At 35.3% G+C, this 18010-nt stretch overlaps 1 protein-coding gene across 1 annotated transcript in view; it reads right to left on the bottom strand.

The window, feature by feature from the left end:
• Nucleotides 1-15072, bottom strand: part of LOC149564577 (uncharacterized) — a 32937-nt gene extending 17865 nt beyond the window's left edge. Inside the window, exons 1-2 of the mRNA XM_089818123.1 lie at nucleotides 13113-15072; nucleotides 3216-3293 (exon numbers count right to left, since the gene is read on the bottom strand). Of these exons, the coding sequence (XP_089674249.1) occupies nucleotides 3216-3293; nucleotides 13113-14768 (1734 nt within the window). The 5' untranslated portion in view covers nucleotides 14769-15072. The remainder of the gene's footprint in view (nucleotides 1-3215; nucleotides 3294-13112) is intronic.
• Between the last annotated feature and the right edge of the window lie 2938 nt (nucleotides 15073-18010).

Raw genomic sequence — 18010 nt, 5'->3', positions numbered from 1 at the left:
CAATAATATCAACAATATGGTATGCCCAAGAATATCAACCATATTATACTCACCATACTCATATCTTTTCTTGGTATGTGCGCTAACATCACATCTCATGATGTCTACTGGAGAAGATATTTGCTCATGGTGTCTTCGTTGGTACTACGTCTCATAGTATCCGCCATGCCACATCTCAGTAATATAACTCATAGTAGTGTGAACACTACTTAGTTACATTAGAGATATGCACTATCATGATCTCGATAGACATCATCCATATGACATGCATCATGATAGCAGGTTCAACTATTGTTAAGATTGTCACCCTACAATAGTAACCAAAAGTAAACTTCACTGAAAGATTGTCACCTCTCAAGAAGTTTTCACAAGATCGTGTAATAACTCACATGACATCCACCATGAATATTCCCAAAGAGTGGAATAAGGATTTTCACCTCACACTTCACTCTCGTAGAGAAGGATGAAGGATATTAAGGCGCATCTCAGCAAATCATTAATGTTGAGTCTCCCTCTTAGCAAGGGCTCCAATCTATAACTCCAAGCTTATCGTCAATAATGTACAAACTTCACTTTAGTTGAAAGCTTTGGAAAAAGTATCGATTGTCAGATCTTCAATTATAATGTACTCTGAATGAATATCATTCCAAGAATTCATCTATGGTTTAGGCATTTGCATGAAGGCCTTTCAATCTACACATAAGGAACTTCATCTCATGAATCATAGTCCACTGATTGCTATAGCTTCTTGATCACTATAGAATCCATCTCGACATGGTCTACTCCCTCTGAATAGAAATGATCAATATCTCAAAGGTCAACTAAAGCATATCCTCTATCTACTCCCTTTGTGACGAAAGCATACCTTGATTCATAGTAACATGAGTGAATGTACTAATCTGTGGATTTATCCTCAGGCTTGGCAACACCAAACATTTAAGATAATGTGGTTCCTTTCTAAAGCTTTAAGTACATGCATCAACCTCCTTACTTCTTTGTCCAAGGTTTCCTCTAATGAAATGTCAAGCTCCCTCTTAATATCCTAATCATCAGAGATATCTTGCTTCAAGAGTCTCTTATTATCTAACATGATTCATATATGGTTGATGGTGCTAAATGCAAGACAATTTTGCTACTATCATAAGATCAATTGTAGACTAAATAGTTATAAGACCATCTTGATTTGAACAAAATCCCATCGTAGTTTGCTCCCTCTCATTAGAAGAGCCCCTTGTCTTAACTTAGTTTCATAACCCCAAATGTTATCACCCGGAAAAATGCCTCAACAGCATTCCTAATGCACCATTTCTTCTCTTCTTGCAAGAACATCCTCAAGGAACAAAGAAAAGAACCAGGTAAATTGCTCTTATAGTACATAGAGAAATACAAATAAGAGGTTGACCACAAAAAACAAATAAGGATAATACTGAAGATATAATAGTCAAAAAATACTTCTCATTATTCAGGAGCAAACGCTTATCAACATCAATCTTGATATAAGTTGCTCCAATGAGGGTTATGTTACCTTGGCAACTTTAAGACCAATCCGAAATCACTTTCATTTTTCCATAGTGGATGAATCCAATCCTTGTCAAGCCTTTGCCAATTACTTGTAACACCTATGGGAAATCTCCTCTCACCTAATGCTCACAATGACTTATAGGTTGTAGGGAGGTTGGCCATATTTTGTGTCTTTCATTGGCTAAATCCCAATATATGATATCTCTATCTGTATAGGGTACTCCCAATTTTGCGTTTTGGTGTGGAAGAGATGTTGCCAGCTGGGCAATTTGTTTGTAATGGTGTTGGTTACATAAAGGTGGGATGGTCCTAGGTAGACCCCTACTATCATCAGAAGGAAACTAATTTAACTAACTATTGATTAATATATTGGGTGTTGCCCCCTTGGCAACTATTTACCTACCAAAATATATATATATATATATAACTTTTCAAATTGATCTTCTTCGATGTCCTCTAAAATGAATCCTTCTCCCCTTTTTATCTTCCAACGTGCGAGAGAGTCACACCTCTTCATTATACGCTCTTTGCATGGTCACAACCCTTCAAAATGACCACTCTTTAGAGTAAGGACCCTTCATCATTGTTGTACTTTGAGAGCCACAACCTTACATGATTATCACTCTTTGAAAGAGTCACAACCCTTTGCCATTGTCGTCCTTTGAGAGCATTGCAACCTTTCATAACTACCACCCTTTCAAAGTTTTGCACTTTGAAAAAGTCTCAACCTTCCATTATTAGTTTTGCACTTTGAAAAAGTCTCAACCTTCCATTATTGAAACCCTTTTGAAGAGTAACATCATTTCTGCAATTTGAAAGAGTCATAATCTTTAATAATTACCAAGCTTTGGAATAATCATAGCCCTTCATAAATTCTGTTTTTGAAGGAGTCGGTTTCTTATTTTGTTCTCATTCCTCTCTTCTCTTCCATTCCTCCTTCATTCCTCCATATCCCCTTGCAAATGAACTCTTCTCCCTTTTATATCTTATGTTTGAAGGAGTCACGACTCTAAGTTGCATGCTTCTCAGCCATTCATTAAACTTAATAAACTTTTAATCATATTTTTTTTATTGTTATTTATTATTAAATCCTAGAATAAAAGGGGGCTTTACAAAAAAAAATTCAAAGCATCTAGTAGATTGCTTCAACATAGTACCAAGTTCATCTAGTAGAATCATTGAGCAGCCAAGGTTTACAATGTGCACTACACTCAGTTTATGTGTTGTTATATGCTGGTACTAATTTCTAACAAATCAGCATGATAAAAGTAGCCTCTCTCAGCTTGTTCCATGAAACAGTTCAATAAACTCCATATTTACAACAGCAACCATGTACTTATCCATGAAATGTTTTTTAAAATGCTACTTTTATCATGATGACCATTCAAAACTCTGAAGCTGTTGATTACCACTAATATCTCTCTTTAGGATATGCTAATACAAAGAAAGGATAGAGCTACCACTTGTATCTCAAACATGTGTTCAAAAAACAATAACTTAGATTATGAGCATAAGATAATCATTTCTAGAAAGAACATAAGCCACCTAAACCATTCAAAAAAATATTCAAGTAACAATAATTATTCCCTAGGATGTAAGCAATTTGTCTTTAATGCAATTAGAAGTAAGGCAACTTTAAGATGCTATATCATCAAAATAATTACCAATACAATTACCAAAACATTTATCCTTACAGAGGCAATTACACCAGCAGGTTGAGTTTGATGATGACTCTTCAACACTATGTTCACTGGCGGAACAGGTGGCAGGACCTGCATGCAAACATTTGCGTCAATTTTGTAATGTAAAATAAGGTCCTATCCAAACTAAAATATCAGCATGACATACCGAGAAAAGTTGCTAGATGCTGACAAAACCAGTACTCTGAACAGCGGCAACTTAAATAGGTTGGTACTTTACCAAATCAATGATTTTATTACAGGCATATCTAATAAACAAGTTTTAATGTCCAAATATATCTTCAGGCAAAGGTGAGAAATTTTCCCAATTACTGCTTGCATTCTAACAGCAAGTGTTATTACATATAGTAGATATCTCACTCGAGCTTGCCATATGTACAATGTTACATCCCAAAATTTTGACCTAATTTGTAAACTTGCTGATAACCGTTGGATTTAACAGATTCTTCTTTCATGATCATGTGAAGTAAGTAGTTATTTATATACATTGTATTAACTGTTAATGAAGATGGCCGTTAACCATTAACTATTATTCGATGTTAGCAATTGCTTGATTTTGAAATTATGATTAGTAATTTAAAGTCTTTTTTAAAAAATTATATGAAATTATTTTAGAATTGTTATTATGGCAGAAGTGTTTTCATAAGTGATTGCAGGAGAAGATGAAGGGGGGGGGGGGGGGGGGGCATTGCTAAACGAGATCATCGGAATGGGATGCTCGCTTAATTCAGTCATTAAGATTGGCAAGTATGACCTTAAACTTCTTTGATAAGGACCCGACGACTTGAACACAAGATACATTTGTGGGACCAGCATGAGCTATTAAGAAAATAATCTAAGAAAACATAAAATAAGATATTTAAAATATAAAACGTACCTCAAGGGATTTTATTTGATCTTTCATCATATTATATGGTATACACACACACATACATATAAATATAAATATAAAAATGAAATGGCACCATTATATTATAATAACTTAATAAAATGATGTCACCCCATTGATATATTTACATGAATGTACGTAAATATATATTATAAAAATAAACTGAATTATAATTTTTCCAACTCTTTCTTCCAACCTTGTATTTTTCCTTTCTTTTCAACCGATTTCACACTGGGCAATTTGAATTGACAAATAATCTTTTATGTTACGGAAGCCAAGAAGTCCCGATCACTCTCCATATATGGAAGCTGTGAAAGAGACGGATAACACATATTCCATAAACCCGATGTTCATTCTGCTGTTATGTTTTTCAGAAATCTCTTTGCCTCCATAACACCCGACTTCTACATATTTACCAATAATTACTTCCGCCGATTCACTGCAATATCGATTGTTAAGCCTTATTCAGCAGTACATTTTCTACTCCTTGTCTTGCAAGTATTGAGGCCAAGAATCAAAGATTTTATGCATTGAAGTGATGTCTCAAGCAACTAGACGGAACTGAACAATTTAAAAGTTCTTCAAACAATACCGAATTCTTATCAGGTCATGAGTTACCATTCCATTGTTTTAAATACAAGTTCTACAACAATCAGCTAGGCACTGGAACTTCTTTTTTTTATATCTATGATCATGTTATTTAGCTTGCTGAATAATCCTCATCATTTATAATAAATTTTCTTCTTACTTTCATAGCTTACATAATCATCATAAAAAGGGTTGAATAGTATCTCTTAAGGAAGAGTTTACAAGTGTAATAAGAACCTAGATGAGTGATTCTGATCTCAAGAACATGTTTTATTTTGTCACAATTCATGATAAAAGATATAAACAATGATCAAGAGTAGAAAGCTCATAACTTTCCAAACACTTGGGATTCACCGGTAGTGTAGCCATGAGTTGGTGAAGAGGTGCAAAGAGTAGAATGCTCATAATCTTCCAAAACACCTAAGATTCACCAGATGCAGTGTAGTCGTGAGTTGGTGAAGAGGTGCAAAGAGTAGAATGCTCATAATCTTCCAAAACACCTAGGATTCACCAGATGTGTAGCCATGAATGGTGAAGAGGTGGAATAAATCTGCAAGAAAGTAGAAGAGAAATCAGACATGAACAACTTAAATGAAATATACTTAATAGCCCATGCTCATCCCTATAATGAAACCTGTTGTCAGTCGAGCAATGGTGATCAGGTCAATGAACCATCTGAAATCCTTGGCCAAGGTAGTTTAAGGCATGGTTGCCATCTAATGATCAGTTGATGTCAGTGGCGCCAGTTATGCAAGCATGTCTATTTCATAACTGTGCGGACATTCTAAACACCAGGTTGCTCAGGTCGCTAAACTAAGAACATCCCAAGCTCGATCCCGAGGTAAAGAGGGCCATTCTAATTTAATAAAATGTGTGGGGATAAGTATGATCCGAGGTTGAAAGGTTAAGCCTATGTCAATGCTTCTCCTCTCACCAAAGCCGAGGCTTGCACAACCAGCTAAAGATCCTCCGGATGAATCTTGTATGTTCTTTCCTTATTTCCTTGTTAAGCATCTACTTGTATGATAGTTGATCTTATTATTTTAGTTGATCATAAACACAATTATTTTCAGCTCATCGTTAAATTAGTTATTTCAGTTGATCATAAATACACTTATTATCAAGTGATCGTTAAATTAGTTATATGAGTTGATCATGAATATAGTTATGTTTAGTTAATCGTTAATCTAGTTTTTTTTCAGATGATTATGGATACAGTTATCTTCAGTTAATCATTAAACTAGTTATTTTCAGTTGAACATTGATATGGTTATAGTTATTTCAGTTAATTATTAAAAAACAGTCAATGTCATATGAAAAGGATTTCAGTTGTCTATTTATGAATGTTGGAAATTCTTTGTTTAAACCGTCTTTATTTTCGATATGAAAAACTGTTTGTTACATACAAAGCAAAGGAAATAAATATAAATAAATTTCAGTCCCTCATATTTAATGAATAAGGCTAAAAACATAAGGTATTTTCTAGCTGTATATTTATCCATGCACTCATCTCCATATGGTTTCATTTTGATCGTCAGTATTCCCCATGAACAAGAAAGATTTTGATCCAACAAATATTAGTATGTCAGCATGTCATAACTTTCTTCTGGTAATTCCAACTCTCCCTTATTGTGAGTTTGCATAGTAACAGTTTTAATGTGTTATACAATGTTTTCATGGAATCTGTTTGGATTTTTCTCAAAGTCTGAAAGCAATCTTAGGTACTCAGAGGGATCTCCAACTGAAGGCAAAGAGGGGAATTCCCAGAACGACACCAAAATGACCAAAACATCCCAGGTGGGTAGAGCAACCTCCCATAGTTGGTGATGGCAAGGAAACATTTTGTATCTGCGCCTAATTAACCAAATTTGAAAATGGGTACTCAAAATCACATGGCTCATTGATACAAATCATCCATAGGTCTTGTACTAGCCTATCGATTAATAGATTAGGGAGAACTTCATTGCATTGTTATAGCAGTAGATACAAGAAACATGGAATTTTAAGTAGTCAACACCTACAGGTATTCTCTAAGACCTATATCTCGTCTTCTGATCAGCACAGATTATATTGAAGACATTGAAAGAAGACCTTGGGTATAGTAAAATACCAATTACCATGGAACGTTTCGTAGAATTTCCTCTACAACTTAGCCCTTTGACCCTGTTCAAATAAAGCTACCCGATCAACTCATGCATTATTGGAGAGAGGAAGCAGAAAAGACCACAAAAATGCTACTGCAACATTAATTGCACTAAAAGAGAAAACTGAGTAAAGACTCATTTCACTTATGCATGTTGATGTGCAATGAATAAGCCTTATGGTACATCATGTGCTTCAATTAATCACCATGTGTGGCTACATGTTCGCAGGGATTTTTGTTCATCAAACAGGGTACTAACATGAAATAAGTAGTAAATATATTGTAACTAAATCCAGTAAAATCTGGTTCAAATCCAACTGAATCAGATTTTTTGTGCCAGCCAAATTTGTCCAGTTTAGTCTACACTTTTCAATTCCAACAAAAATTTTACCTATTATTCTAAATTCTGAATTTCTATAATTTTTGGTGTCCAAATGGATTGATTTTCTAGTCCACGACTCAAGAGAAGTCATTTCAAAAACTCACCACAACAGAAAAAACCAAAGAGAAACCTAATTTAATAAATTTTACTAGGTCTTAGTCTGAATAGTATTCTAATAAATTTTACTTACAACCATTCAGTAGGAAAAAGTAAGAGAAACCTAATCCGTGAATTAGAGAGATACATGCAGGGAAGATGAACATATCATTTAGAAGGCAATCCCCACCCTGAGCTCCCCTATATAAAATAAGGCTCCCATATTACTAGGGAAAAAATTTCACTTTAGGTCAGCTCCAATCTCAAAGCTACTACTTGTTGATGTGAGTGTTGTTACCAACTCAACATCCTGGATAAAACACTAAGTATTCCAAGATGAAACACCAAATATCTAATCCTCTCTTGAACAAGGAAGCTTTACAAGTTAAACAAAGTAAATCATTGTGCGATCAGGTAAAGCAACTCCAAGGTTTACATTGCATACAAACAATTTTCCATTGGACAAACTTAATTTCTTTGATTTGGTTTGTTAGTATCCAGGTGAATACTTACACTATTCACTCAATAGAATATCAATTTTTCTATTCAGAAGATTTGGCAATGCAAGTACTTGAATCTAACTCTAACAAGGCTTTGAAATAAAGTGCAAAAAGAGCAAGGGTTTAGAGATCCTATTCTAATCATAGAATAGTCTACTAGACTTAGCCTTGTCATCTTCTAAGGTAAAAATAGATGTTCAAATCAGTACCAACAACACCAACACCATCATAGGATGCATATCAATGAGCAGGTAACAATCGAAGTAAAGCTTATATTAAATTTCCAATTGACAACACAAAGCAATTTACAATCAGCAAATTACAAGCAGTATGGATAGGCAAGTTTCACAAAGGTTCATTCAAGATTTTTTTCATCCAACTAAAATACTTCAAAAAAACTATGTTTGTGAAATCAAAGAACCACATAAATACTCCAAAATCTAAACAAAATCACCCAACTAAAATGATTTATTTCAATTTTGGCAGCATCAAAGCGATAATTCTCCAAACTCACTTTATAAATGAGGGGAGCAAGGTTTATGTAAGTCTTTCATACAATGAATGACCTAGATTGATTTGAAAACAATGGCCAAGACTATCACATAAAACCCTAATGCAACTACTGTCTACAAGCAATAAAATGTCAACCAATGACAGAAAGGCACCAATCTATGTGCCAATGAGAAAATTACATTACTTTGAAAGACATGTCCACTTGAGGATGCATTCAACATGTCCACTTGTGGATGAATTTGATTGAATAAACCTGCACATGTTGAGTTGGAATCGTTTTATTGGTTGAAGATGATGCACACCACCCAAGCATGCTTATCCTTACCCTCAATTCACAAATAAGAGATACCTCTCTATCTTTAATGAACTCTTCTAAAACTGTCTCCCTCACAAAAGACTATGATGGCTTATGCTTCCAAAAGGCTTCATCTCCATGAATGTTTTCCATTCTTCTTGGAATTATTTTTCTTAAATGTCTTCACTTTGTAGCAGTTGAATCCTTTGAATTTCCACCTTCATTATTTGGTATTCCTTGCCATGTTCATCTTCAAGGCAATCTTCTACATCTTTGACTACGATGGGTTATGCTTTCAAATTGCTTCATCTCTGGAAAATTAGGGACAATCAATTCTTGCACTTCTATACTTAGTGGAAATCCAATTGGAATAGGGGTAAATTAGTCCCTATGAAATTCCACTTTTTCTTACCAATAGGGTGGAGGGTGCAAAATCGACCCTCACAAGGATGGACTCCTCATCTTTCGCACATTACGATCACCAAGAGGAAATTTGATGTTCATAGGGAGTAGTGGGGATTTGGAACTAATAGGAAGGGGAAAATCAACCCCTATAGGGACAAGTAGAAAATCCCTATACATTGAGGCAAACTCAGTCCTTAGCATGTTACTCACAAAGTGGGGAATTAGCCTTCATAGGGACAAAGTGTGGAATGTCCACATTTTTCCCAGCATTGGAGTTTCAGGGATTAGCCTATTATTGTGATCCTCGTAGGCTAATTATTGTGGATAGAGGGTCTTCTGTGGCAGTGGCTTGGCTTGGGAGGGTCTTATCTTCTCCACATTTCAGTAAGCTATGGGTTGGTCTTTGTTTGGCTCAGATTGGACTTCGTTTGGGCTTAGTTTTATGTACTTACTATTTGCGGTAAGTTAAAGTTGATCAAGATGGACCTTACTATTTTTGGAAAGTGCATTTGGTCACATAGAGAAATAATAGGTATGACTCCTATTTCAGAAGGCATATTTAAATCATGAGTATTTTGAGAGTTATTATATTTTTAGTGGCCAGATTATTATTAATTATTAAATGGCTTAATATAAAGTCATAATTTCACTTTATAATTTCACTTAAGTTGAAAATTGAGTTATCATTGGAAAGTGTCATTTTTTTATTAGTTAAGCCAAGTCAAGTGAGAGAATCTAAAAGAAGCTTCTAATTAATGTTGTGTGGTGAAGTTTCTTTAGTAAAGTTACATTTTGGCAACAAAAGGGAATTTGGAGGTTATAAATACAAGCCCATTTGTTGAGAAAAGCATGCTAGGATATTTTATTTGCTTTTGATGCTTGTGGCTTTTCTGAGTTCTGATTTTTTTGTGCCCTTGCTGAAGTATAAGGGTTTGTAGCTGATTGTTCACTCCACTGCTGAAGGTATAGTGGTCTGATCTGAGGGTCAGTATTTCATCTGCAACTGAGGTATTGCAGTTGTTCTTTTCCCTTTTGTTTTTACTGTGGCTGGGAGTTTTAAGTGGTTTGTGAGTTTCTCTCTCCTTTTGTATCTATTGTGACTAAGGAGGAGTCATTTGCTGAAGTTTGTATTGGATTTGTTGTGAGAAGTTCTGATTTCATTTGATAAATCTGACGCTAGAATTTGGTGGAATTAAATGCTCAAATCCCACTCTTGACATGCGATCTGGAAGAATAATTGGTGTTGTTCATTTAAGGCAGCGTTGGCCATTGATAGAGGCCAGCGATCACTCCAAATAGGCCTGCACCATTTCTTTTTGGTCTGCAAACCACATTCAAGCTTGCATGTGAATGACACCAGCCCTGCGTTTGGAATTTGGAGGTGGGCAGCTGAACCTGGATATCAGCGTCTGAAGTTTTGGGAGGAGCTGTCTTAAATATGAGATTGCCAAGTGTATATCTCCAGCTATCATTCTACAAACATTGGCCAACGTGGATGTTGAAGGACTGTGATCAGACTGAAGAGAGGTTGCTGATCAATTCAAGGTGGAATTCACAACACTAAGTCAAGTTATTCAATTGCTTAAATCAGTTCCAACTGTTATTCCGGTGTTGATACTTGTGCTTCAGATAAAGCATTAAATTTTGTGAATGTAATAAGTGCTGAAGGTTTTGAGAACTAAGTGAAGTTGTTGAAATTTAAAATACATTGAGCTGGTTTTTCATTAGACATTTAGTTGGTTCTTCCTTTTGAAAATTATTTACAATTAAGAAACTGTTTCAGTTGGCAACTGCAAAGCTTGAAATTGCAACCGTTTATTGTCTTGTTGGAGAGCTGGCTTGCAAACTGTTTGACAAAATGTCAAACCTCTGATTAGCTTAGGAAATTGTGTGCTTAAGATATATGTTTGAAGCTATATTCAGGTTGGGGTTTTTACAAAGTGGAAAATTGATCTCCATGAGGACAAAGTGGAAATTCCACATGCATAGGGACTTTTAATTCCCAACTTATTTCCCAATATTTTCTAGGCATTTTGAAGGGGGGAAATTGACCTCCATTGGGACTCTTGTGGATTTTGATTTTATTATCCTTTCCATGAGTGGAAAATTGGTCCCAATGGGGACTACTTGTTTAAACATCATAAAATCCACTTCAACACGCATTATTTCATGATATTTGCCCAAATTTAAAGTTAAGATCAAGATATAGTGCTCATGAGCTTACCACCAAGGCACCATGATACTTAGGAGAAATTCCTTGAATTCAAGAATCTTTGCATCATGACATTACTGACTTCAAACCCTTATGACTTCTCTATGTTTGTAACTTGGAGACTTTGAAGCCTAACCATTCCTCAAACTTTCGAAGCTCAAAACTAACACTCTTCTGCCAAAGCCCTACAATTAACATGCGAAGAGAGAGGGTCCCCATTTGCAATGGGTCAATAGTGTGAAAAGGTCACAATGCTACTCAAGACACAATAACATTTGTGTACTCTTATCATAAACTTGAAGATGCAAATGCCTATTTTCCAAAGATGGCATCAATTTTCTTTACCAAAAATATATAAATTCCTACTAATTCTATAGAGGTCCAGCCCTTGCCCAAACTGCACTATGGAAAACCAGTCTTCAAAGAACAAGAAGACTAAGATGTTGAAATCAAGTAGAACAACTAAAATTCCCAATTTATGAACTTCCCCCATTGACCATATATATTCTCCTAATGCTTAAGCAGTTGTATGGATTTACCCTCAACTTTCAAGCTACATTTGCTCAATAACTTACGAATGTCCATTCTGAGTTGATTATTCAGAATAAACTAACTTTTACTCTTGTCATAAAGGTTATTTATATAAATAAATTTAATTTAATTTATTCAATATAATACAAGGCTTTGGCCATTTACTGATCAAAAAAAAAGAGATTATTTATATTAAAAAATTGAAAACGTAAACACGTGCTTTTCATCATCACAAATATTAACTTCAAATTTATTTCCTCAAATGTTAACAGTAAAAAATGTTTTTATTTATTTATTTTTTGTAAAACCTTTTTACTTCAACAAAATCATAAAATTATAACAGGACAAATGGTTTGCCTGAATCCGAAAGCACTGAATTATGCAGGAAGTAAACAAATTCACAAGAAGAGTGAGAAAACAGTTAAAAGTTTAATCAGACATTTACTAATAATCTTTTAAAAACTTTTATGTTCTCTGTATAATACAGTACTCTTTAAGAGTTCCTGGATCAGCATGAGGTGGATAACTAATGCACCAATTTCTTGTGTAAATCCTGCATCATATTAAATTTGTAAAAAGATTTCTGCATGCAAAGTCAATAACTACAGTACATTGTGTAACTAAAGATATCCCTGATAAAAGAAGTGTGTTATGGTCAGATAGGCATCACAAAGGTAACTCTAACATGGTAAGCACATTCCCAGACAGCAGGGATTTGCACTGTGGTGAAAAAAGGCAAGGAAGCAGTTTTGAAAGCTAATGCAATCAATGGCAAAATACATTTAGTAACTCGTGTATTTATATCAGCAACTGCGCTCAGAGGAACCTTCTAGCGCAATATGGCATCAACATGATTTTGAGTAATCTAACAAAATAATTACCAGATATAAACAATTAGAAAATTAATGTTTGCAAACTATTGAAAGCCTTGTCTTTAAATAGCGCAGAAAACATTCACATCATCCCAGTGGAAAAAAAGACAGAACCCAGTATACAAGACCAAAATTTGCATATTAAAATTTTCAGAAACATACGAAATCCCTACTTAGCTTTTAGAGAAAAGATTTACTAAACAGGAAAAAGAATGATTGATTTCTTTGCAGGACATGAAAGTCCAGAAAATATAATCAAAGCAACTAAAAGAAATGATTAATTTTTGCGAGAAGATTTAGCAAACAGGAAAGGAATGATTAATTTTTTGAGAAAAGATTTAGCACACAGAAAAGGAACGATTAATTTTTTGAGAGAAGATTTAGCAAACAGGAAAAAAATGATTGCTTTCTTTGCAGGACATGAATGTCCAGAAAATATCATCAAAGCAGATAAAACAAAATTACCTCAAGCTCGTGCTTTGACCGTATAGGTCCCTTGGGAACCTCCTCGTCACTGCTGCCAAAATCATAATCCAAGTTTCCTGCATGTAATTTTTTTCTTCCTTTGTCAAGTTTAGTTTTTCCTCCTCCTTCCCCTTCCATATACTCATCTTCTTCACTGTAGTCGCTATCAGTAGTACTCAACAAAGAATCGGAGCAATAGTCACTATCTGGTTCCACCATACCAGCAGAACCTTCACCTTCTGGTTCTACCATATCTATACAGTGCTCCCTCTCTGCTTCGACCATATCAATGCAGTCATCACAGTCTGGTTTCACTAGACCGGTACATTCTTCCCCATCATCTTCACTCACTATCTCCCCACTCTCAACATCACTGTAGTCTATTCTTGACACTTTTGTATTTTTAAACTCTTTGACCTCATTTTTAGTGATGTGCCCAATTCCCGGAACCATGTTGGCATGGTCTTCATTATGTCCACTAACTGAAAGCCCAGGCACACCGCTACCACTGATTGCCAAAGTTTTCGATGTCTCCATTAAAGCTTCCTCACTTTCACCACTTGGGCACTGGGCATTTCCTCCACAACTTTCAAAATCTCCATGCTCATCCAGGCCAAACCGGCCGTTTTTCAAAACATTCCTTGCAGGGATGTCGCCTCCTCTGCCACGAATCGGACTGGCATTGTCAGCATTTTCTTCATTAAACCTAAGCGCCCCATCAGGAGTCAAAATCTCAGATAGACCATTGCCTTTGTTTTCCACATTATATGATTTTCCTATTGGAAGTTCCTCACGTTTCACAAAATTATCTACCCGGTGTTCGAACTCTCTAAAAGAATCGAAACTAGCCTCACTTTTTTCGTAAACACTCATTTCTATATTATTCCATGTTCTTTTAACTGAGCTGACATTTTGTACAAATTCTTCCTTAGCCCTGACTCTAAGAAGCAGATCAGTTCCTGAAAACCCAGAACTAGTCACATCTTTTGACAGTCCCGCTAAGATTCCTCCATCTTTTTCAGATAGACTACTTGATCCATCGGGGTACCCAATTTTTCCATCTTCGCACCCTCTTTTCTTTGTTTGAACAACACTTATTCCATCTGGGAGTTCATTTTGAGCTATTGAATGCTCAAAATATGTGTTCTCTGAAAAAATACCTCTATCCACACGGGGGCACTCGATTTCTCCATCTCCAAACCCGCTTGTACCAGCTTTACCATCTGGGCACTCATTTCGGACTACAGTGTGTTCACATGTATGCTCGGAGAGAATATCTCTATCCCCATCCAAGCAAACCTCTCCAATCATGACACCAACATTGTCTACGTCACTGGGTGAGGAACCTTCGGCCTCTATTACAGAAGAAATTGAGATACACTCTTCACGTGCCTTCTTTCTCTCACTGATTTCTTTTGGTGATGCTACATCTTTATCAAAACTTGCCTGTTTATCAGCCATTTCAAAGGAATCGGGCTCGCATATCCAATCGTCTATTAAATCCAAGTCTTCAAAATCTTGCAATGATGAACTAAGCGTGTCAGGTTTATCCGTAAATTGGTCGTCTGAAAGAAATGAATCGAGCTCAGCAACTTCCGAAGTTACGGACTTCCTGTCACGCCTTTGCTCTCTGATTGCTGAATGCAAACCGACCATTTTTCTTCCGTAAATTCAATCCGCTTGATGATTTGAAGAACGGAGTCATTATGGCAGAAGGGTATAAATCCTTGAGATGAAAACCAATAAATTTTAGATCAGAGGGAGCAAAAAGCTTGTAACGATGCTTTCGGGATTAAACCCTAACTAGGGTTTAAACGGCATAGAACACCCCCAGGTGACAAATGGGTTTCAAAATTATGTATGGGTTTATTTGTTGTTGCTTTGTTTACATGTGAAATGGAATGCATATGCATTCGCGCACACTATTCTTTTAGCCCGTTTGTTTCACGGAGTTAGCCTGGAATTGGGATACGTGAAACCTAGTTTTGACAAAGTTGGTGTTTGGGGCGAAATTTTGAAAACGGAATTAGAATTCCAGTATTCTAATTTTTGGTCAAAACAAGATTTCTAGTCTTCCATCTCAATAGCTGGAATTGAGAATTCAATTCTAAGTTTCATTTTTTGGAGATTAGATGAAAATTAGAATGAATGTTTTTTTGAAGTCTCGTGACCTGCTGCAAGGTTTTCACTTTTCACCATATCAATTGGACTATGTTTTGTCCATTCTCTGTGGCACAAGCTATTGTTTTGGTAAGTTATTTCCCATTTCTTCCACTATTATGCAGGTGTTTGGGTTTTTATTCATGGCATCTTCTCTCCCGTGCAAGTGTTTGAAATTTCTCCTCAACAATGGCTTAACAAAGTGTTTTTTTGGCTCCATTATCCAACTCTGGTTAGGGTTTCAACATTCTCTGGTTCTTTCATTTTGTTCCATGCTTTTATGTAATCCGAGATCATATATTTTTGCAAGTATTTGGTGGCCATTATTGATTTTTGCAGGTATTTGCTTAGATTTGTCGATTTTTAAGGGTATTTGAAAGGCAATACTGATTTTTGCAGGTATTGTAGAGGCGGATTAAAGAAGCCCAAAAGTATTTGCATTAAAGAGGCAGATTAAATAAGCCTAGAACCATTTGGTATTTCATCCGCCATTCTCTGAAATATCTGCAGTCTTCTTCTTGAAATTCATCTGCCATTCTCTAGAGCATTACAGGTACAATTTGTTTCTTAGCATCTTTAGATCTTTATTTTCAGTTAAATGGAGGTTTTTCCACTTTTTTGTTAACAATGGTGGAGGTTTTTTCGCATTTTTATCACATTTTTCCCGTTTTCCCGCTTTTATCACATTTCTGTGGAAAGACTGATACACTTGTTTGTGGATCTGTGTCTACACCTAGATTTTTTTGTTATGATTTCTCTATTATGACTACAGGCTGCATTAAATATAAAACCCCTCTTTGTAACCTTTGAAGTCCACTAAGAGTACAGAGGAATAGACAGAAGGTAAGGGAGGGAGTCGTGCAGCAAACTTTTGACTCCAGGCTTAAAATATATCATATTGAAATAGAAAAACCTTAATAGAAACATGACAGAGGGAGAGAGGGAGAGAGACTGACACTCTCTATATTTATTCCCTGACCGATTTGGTTGTAAATTCTGATGAGAAACAATATCGCACACAAATTAGAAAAGAAAATAGAGAGCACTCAAAGACTTAGTCGCAATGAAAAATGCTCTCTCTCTTGTGGTATATAAAATCTCACAATACAAAAATTTAGAATAGATAAATCACCTCACAAATAGTAGCTTGAGGGAAACCCATTGATGTTGTTTCCAGATCATTGTGCCTCTGGAGTCCTCCATCAGACCACTCTTTTCACATGTTATGCCTCAAATGTATGAACAAGTCCCTCATGAGACAACTTTATTCTCATGCTATCTCCTATCATATTTTATGGCATCTCCAATGAAGCAAGAGGAGTGTGCAAATTTTTGCTTGCAAGAGAATCTCGTGTTGAGGAAGTGCCTATGCAAAATTGAAATTGAGCATGTGGAATAGAAACATCTACCTATTGAAGATTTCAAGGATTTCAGGGAGCTTATTGGAGTTAGTAGGATACTCATTATAGAACTTGAGTTCTATAGGATTATATTTAGTCTTCAGAGCATGCGTTTAGGGAGAAAATTAATTAATAGTTCAAAGGAAATGAAAAAAAAAATGATTGATTTCAATCTCAACATCTCCTCTATGTAGCTCATGTACACAAAAAAGAAACATATTTAAATTGATTCCAACTGTAACGAGATTAATTTAACAAAAAAGAAACATATTTTAATTGATTCCAACTGTAACGAGATTAATTTACACTAGTTTTGTAATTGATATCAACTAGTAGAAACACTTCTTTGAGTCCAAGCCTATTTGAGCTTTTATGTTGTCTAATTTTTAAAGTCCAATAGGACTGATTCCTTTACTACAGTACCATTTGAACCCTTCTGTTATCAATTCTAGAATTTTAATCTGCTCAATAAGGTGGCTTCAGTAAATAGGCAGAGATCAAAACATGTGCTTGAAAAATTAGGCATATAGAAATAACTTGTTCATTATTTCATTTTTTAGGTCAATCCCATGTCACAAAATCAGGCCTTGTTCATTATTAATAACATAATAAGAAAACATCATCGTGCTTCAAGAGGTTAGTGTCCTGGCATTTGAAAACTGACTTTTTTCTTCGGATCAAGAGAGATGCAGCTAAAATAACTTCTACTTCTACATTGAAAACTCATTCTAAAAGCAATAATCAGAGAATTTTAGCACATATGTCAAATTTTTGAGTCCTCTGAGAGAACAACAATCACAATTGAAGGTGTATTGTGCAAGCACACTTTATAAAGTAACATAACATAAACATGCAATCTTTAGATTCACCCACTAAAATGAGATCAAACACAGATTCTACTAGTACAACTACCAAGGTCAGCTTCAAATTGCGTACCATATGCAAATCAAGGACATCTTGGTTGTGATTGAAACTAGCAAAAGCTTATCAGCTAAGGACAAGTGGTGATAAGCACATCAAATTTCATCACAGCCCATTTTCAAACTTTATATCTTGCCACTACAAATATTGTTAGAGTAAGTTATTTATTACTCTAGTTTCTTTAGCTCTCTTAGGTGCATATAATTAATATTTTATATTAATTATAATGTGCAAACCTAGTTTTATTTCCTTTAGGGTTTCGTTCACCTTAAAAGGTTGAACTTTTGTATTTTTTTGTTTCATAACTTAGAATACATTTTCACTCTCGCATTCTTGAGAACTTCTAAGCTCTATTTTTTTCGTTTTTTGGCTTCTCTTCATTGCAGGATATTTGCATGCAGGTGTTCTCGAGGATCT

This window comes from Cupressus sempervirens, chromosome 3, assembly GCF_028749045.1.
Source record: "Cupressus sempervirens isolate cs-2001-9-10 chromosome 3, ASM2874904v1, whole genome shotgun sequence".
Classification (NCBI taxonomy): domain Eukaryota; kingdom Viridiplantae; phylum Streptophyta; class Pinopsida; order Cupressales; family Cupressaceae; genus Cupressus; species Cupressus sempervirens.
This window is presented reverse-complemented; position numbering and strand designations above follow the sequence as displayed.